The sequence below is a fragment of the Phragmites australis genome, chromosome 2 (genome assembly GCF_958298935.1).
Source record: "Phragmites australis chromosome 2, lpPhrAust1.1, whole genome shotgun sequence".
Taxonomy (NCBI): Eukaryota; Viridiplantae; Streptophyta; class Magnoliopsida; order Poales; family Poaceae; genus Phragmites; species Phragmites australis.
The window spans coordinates 80,212-86,078 of record NC_084922.1 but is presented as its reverse complement, the minus strand read 5'-3'; the positions used below and the strand labels follow the sequence as shown (position 1 = coordinate 86,078).

Sequence of the window (5,867 nt, the reverse complement as noted above, 5' to 3'; positions counted from 1 at the left end):
ATATTTCTTCCATACCTCTGCTGTGTAGGATTGTTGGAGTTTTATGTCAGTCTTGTAATGAGACAAGGATATGTGCTTTTATTATAAAAACTGAGGGTTAATCCCCTCTTATCGAAAAAAGAAATCTTTGCAAAAAGCCCGGCTAAATCTTTGACAACAGATAGTATACTTAATTGCACTACTAACCCAAGAATCATATCAAACGGATATTTAAATCAAAAGGGATGAACCCCGAAAACATATTGTTGAGACGAGAATTGATTAAATCCTAATTTAATGATTAAACAATAATTATAAAGGATTAACCAATGAAACTTTCTAGAACACTAACTTGATGATGCCCTAGAAAGGTTTTGGATGGACCAAACCAAGACTAATCATGTTGAAACAGAAACCCACCTCACCTGGAGGTACTTCTTAACCCGGCCAGGCTCTTCTCACCATAGCAAACGACCTCTAAAATGTTCTTTTTTTTTACTTCCTTAGGCACCCGAAGGAAACATAACATACATGAGGAACACTACTAACACAAGCATTGAGCAGAACAATACGACCGCCAATATGCAAGTGGCAAACTTTGCCAATCCTAGATATGCTATTGATTGTGCCAATGACATGGGCCAGGACTCACATATCATAAGCGCAAGCGATTGCATATTCAGAATTATGACATTTACCAGTGGCATCCCGTGGTCTTTCTAGAAACGGCCAACTTATTCTGTCGTAGGTCTTCTTAAAATCTATTTTATGCAACACAACAGCACAGTACCTTTTTTGTTTGTGGATTTTATGAATAGTATGTTGCCAAACCATCGCACGCTGTCTACGAACCAAACATGCGTCTATAACTCAGAGTGTGGCTAAGGGCGACAATGTGCTTTTTGTAATGAAACAGGCCCGTGTAGTTCTTTTTAAGGAGTAAACAGCACCAAAAGTTTTTAAATTCTTGCGTACTCTCTTATCACTGAGTAGTGCTCTCGCCACTAGTTTGACCTCAGAGGATCCGAAACCCATGTCAGCTAAGGCTGCTAAGCTACCTGTCACCTAGGGCCGGTTTAATCCATTAGAGCTCATAGAAAAAGCTGTTTTTAAAAGCTCCAGTTGTTGTAACAATCTAATTTTGTTCTAGATTATAATAATCTAATCATCTAGTTTTCTATAACCTCATAAGCTGAGAGAGCGTATTTCAGCTAATGCATATTAAAAAGACCATTTGCCCTTCACTCTCCTCATCCGCACGCGTTTGCATGTTAATAATAAGAGAAAAATGCAACCCCCAAAGTCACTTGGATTTTGACTTTCCCTCTAAAAGTTGTTTTGTTAAAAAAACCCCAAAAGTTTGACTTTGTTAAAAAAAACCCTAAAAAATTCAAAAAATTAAAAAAATCACAAAAACATCTAAAAAAACTAGACAATTCTAAGACCTTGATTTTTTTTAAAAAAATAATATCCTTTGCATCATATTTCATGGAGAGGAAGTTTGGAAAAAAAAAAGAAGAAAAATGTGCAGCTCATTTATTAACTCATGTTATTTTAACTTTGTCATGTATACCATTATTTTTCTTATACAAATAATTATTTAAGTAAACTAATAAAAGTGATTTCACTAATTTTGGGGGTGTTATGGCTTTGTTATGAATTAATCTATTTGCAATATATTTACTCAATCCCGCACGTTACAATAACTATTTCAAGATTTCATGTATTTTTAGAAGATAGAGGATCATGTAAGAAGACTAAAAAATTTGTTTCATGATTTTGGATTAGTAAATAATTAACTACGCATTTAACTCGAATTAATAAATGAGATGCACGTTTTTCTTTTTTTTTCAAACTTACTCTCCATGAAATATGATGCAAAGGATATTATTTTTGAAAACAAATTTCACAAAAGGTTTTAGAATTGTCTCTAGTTTTTTTAGAATTTTTTGTGATTTTTTAAATTTTGTTTGAATTTTTAGGGTGTTTTTGCAACAAAACCAAACCTTTGGGGTTTTTTTTAACAAAACAACTTTTGGGGGAGAAAATCAAAATTCAAGTGACTTTTGAGGGGTTTTTTTTATTTTTCCCTAATAATAAAGGTAAGGGCATTATAGACAATTAACATCTAAAATTAACAATAAACCAACTTATGATTCAAGGATCCACTTTTTACTCGTAACTTTTTACTTAGTCAATTTTTAACCATCCATAAGCTATAAACTAACTTTCTATAAGCTCTAAATAATCTAAACAGAACCAGAACCAAGCCAATTGCACACAGTACACTACCGGTGAAAGTGAAAAATGCCCCCAAGGGCACATGCCACGCGTATACAACCACTGGATGTACGCTGAGATTATTCTAGTAGTGAGTTAGTGACCATTTGTATATATGGAGCCACTACTAGCTAAGCTAATGTATACCTGGCCCCAACTCGATCGATACGATACCACCCTGCAGTACGTACTGTACTTAGTGGCAACACACGTACGTACGAGGACCGCAGCAACCTGCACGCGCTCAGAGTCAGGGAACGCATGATACGATACGAGCCGTCCCGATCGATCAGATGTCCGCTCAGGTACGTACTTTCTCATACATGCATTTCAAGGCGAGCTATCGGTGATGTGCACGAGAGAGAAAGACAGCACCACCTGACCTGACCTGACCTGATGAGCTGCCGCAGCCTCACAGTCACAGCTAGGTAGCACAAGGCAACAAGAGAGGCTGTGGATCAACGAACGATCGACCTGTCTCGCACTGCACATGCATTTCGTACGCTCGAGACCTGATTGATCGAGACTCCCAGCAGTGAGCAGTCGGCATCGTTCCAGATTATATTCACTAGTACTCTAGTATTTCCCAAGCCCAGTATGGGGACAAGACAAGGAATTAAAGAATTAATCCGGCCTTGAATTGAATTGAGTGTTTTTTATGGTCCTTCGGAGATCGACGGATATTGGTGCAGGCATCGCACCCGGCCGTATACTATCTACACGCGTACATGCATGCACACACATAGATGATATCATGCTATAATTAATATAATGATCAGAAGAAACCATCTGGACATCAATTTATTACTGGATCTGTCTAGCGCACGAGAGGAGGAGCTAGCAGCGGGCAGTCGAAGGGGTCGTCGTGCGGCAGCAGGTCGCCGGTGCGCAGGGCGGTGAAGACCATGAGCGCCAGGGTGACGGCCACGGACAGCACGGCGAGCGCCAGCATCAGCACGTTGGCCGCCGCCTCCCTCACCTCCCGCGCGTACTCGGCGGCCGCCAGCGCCAGCACCGTTAGCGGGAACGAGTAGGCCCACCACGCCACGCTGAACCGACGCATCGCCCGCTTGAACAGCGTCGGACGGGACACCTGCATGCATGCATGCATCATATCAGTTTATTATTTTCACGCATTCTTGTTTTGTTTATACATGATTAGTTGGCAATGAGTCTGTCAGCACTGAAGTAAGTATAATAACCAACGTGCGTGAGTGGCCATGCAACGCAACACGATTACGCTGTTTCGTTCCTTCCGGACCAGGTATCTTTTACTCCACCAACGAGAATAAAAAGGCAAATTAAAGGCGATGGACAAAGTCGATCGATCGATCTAAGAGAAAAGTCCTCCATTGATCGATCGATTCCCATGAAGAAATGTATGCGCACTAGCACTAATTGTTTTGTTTTTCTTAATTTAACCGCGCACGTCGATCGGCAGGGTAGCAATAACGTAACGTACGTATACGTACCAGCGAGGCGAAGAGGAAGAGGGAGAGGAAGAAGAGCATCTTGCAGCCGGTGTCGAAGGAGGACGATATGGCGTCCCACGCGAGCGACGCCATGCTGGGCGCGGCGAAGAAGAGGAAGAACACCGGGCGCAGCATGGCCGGCAGCGAGTCGGAGCCGAGGAACCTCTGGTAGAGCGTGACGAACAGCACGAGGTAGTGCGCGGCGCCGACAGAGAATATGGCCACGGCGGCCTCGTGCCACCCCATCTTGGCCGCCGCCCTCGCCGTGACCAGGTTGCCGATGATCGTGATGTGGCTAGCCGGGTTGGCCACCATGGACAGGAACTTCCTGCCCCGCGTGAACCACTGGCCGTAGATCTTGACGTCGAGCACGAGGATGGGCAACGAGAAGGCCCACCACAGCAGGTGGTAGAGCGGCGCGTCGGGGCGCAGGAAGGGCGTGGACTGCAGCAGCAGCAGCCACGAGATCCAGGGCGCGAACAGGTAATTCATGGCGACGTGGTGGCGGAACTCGGCGCGCACGGCGGGGAAGCGGAGGAGGCAGCGCGCAGCGTAGAGCGCGCAGAGAGCGAGCAGGGCGAGCAGCGCCAGCGACCAGAGCAGCAGGAAGGCGGCGGACGGCAGCGACCGTGCCAGGGGCCGCGGGTCCGTGGAGGAGTCGCTCAGCGTACGCCAAAGCAGGGCCTGCCCGCTGAGCGCAAGGCTGATGCGGAAGTAACCCGCGTGGAAGCGCGTCAGTATCGCGAACCGCGCTTCCGGCTTGGTTGCTCCTCCTGTGCCCATGGGGCAAGTGTCGTCGGCGGCGTAGGGTTTAAGGGAGCTTGGGGAGGAGGAAGCTTCCAATCCCATTGACGATATGATGGTGTCGTGAAGCTAGCTTATATAGCTTAGCTGATCGATGGACTAGCTAGGGGAGTTCTGCTCAGCTCGCGGTACTTATAGGCTGGCCTGCTGGGAGTTAACGATGGGGTAATTAAGCACTAATTAAGCAGCAGGGCAGGAGGTGCCGTGTACTTGCCTAGCTAGCTAGCTAAGAGTAGTAGTGCTCCTTCATTTGTATATTTATACTACTCCACTATATGTGCCTGTGGCCTGTGGGTACACGTGGGTGAGGCAGTAACTAAGGGAGGCTACCTGGTGGTTTCTTGCTGGATGCAAGCAACGACTCCTATAATTTTTTTAAAATAATTTTGGAGAAAAGAAAAGCTACTCCAATTTAGTGCAGTATTTTGGAATTTCCGATCCAACCATTAGTTTGCTTACTTTTTAAGGTTTGGGTTAATTATTATAGGCGATATTGTGATACAGTCAAACACTACCACAGAATTATCAAAACCAACGGTTCATTAGTACCGATTGCCTAAGAATCGAAACTGAAAATATATTAGTACCAGTTTTTAATCTCTCGCATACGAATAATGATTGAGCCGCTAAGAACCAGCACTGAAACAAACTATCAGTATTGGTACGTGGCTGGAACAATATCGGTTCTCGCTACGAACCGACACTGATAGTCCGTTTTAATACCGGTTCGAGTCACCTACCGGCACTGATACGTCCGGACCTAAAATTTGCCTCCAATGCAATTTTGGCTTATGTTGTCAGTCCTCACGTTCGGCTCCAGCATATCACTCCCTTATCTCTTTCCTCACCACAAGCCTCTCTCTCCCTAATCTCTTCTGCTCCCACTGCCCCTCACCATCAAACGCAGAGCTCCCTCCCTTCCCGAGCTCCCTCCCCGGCCACCGTCCCTCCCTCCCCAGGATCCCTCCGATCCCTAGATGCCATCCCTTCCTCCCCAGGCTTCCTCCTCGGCTACCATCCATGGTGGTGTCTCGATGAGGACCCCAGGGAAGCAGGCCCACCTCACCGCATCGGGACGCTTCGTCGCCCACAATCAGGGCATCCGTCGTTACTCCGTCAGCTTCCATGCTCCTCTGTTAGCAGGGATCCGCATGAGCGCGGGCTCGGCGGTTGCGGGATCCCAAGTGAAGGGACGATGGCCGGGGAGGGAGCTCGGAGGCACTCTATTAGGCGCGATGAGTGGCGGCAGCGCATGCGGCAGTGGCGGAATCCCGAGTGAAGGGACAATGGTTGGGGAGGGAGCTTAGAGGCACTCCATCAGGCGTGATGAGC

The 5,867-nt window shown here is 46.2% G+C and overlaps 1 protein-coding gene across 1 annotated transcript; it reads right to left on the bottom strand.

The window, feature by feature from the left end:
- Window positions 1-2,972: 2,972 nt before the first annotated feature.
- LOC133909724 (S-type anion channel SLAH1-like) lies at window positions 2,973-4,678 on the bottom strand. Its single transcript, XM_062352285.1, has 2 exons — window positions 3,732-4,678; window positions 2,973-3,352 (listed from the first exon to the last, which is right to left on the bottom strand). The coding sequence occupies exons 1-2, from the start codon at window positions 4,578-4,580 to the stop codon at window positions 3,077-3,079; spliced, it is 1,125 nt and encodes a 374-aa protein (XP_062208269.1). The 5' UTR covers window positions 4,581-4,678; the 3' UTR covers window positions 2,973-3,076.
- Between the last annotated feature and the right edge of the window lie 1,189 nt (window positions 4,679-5,867).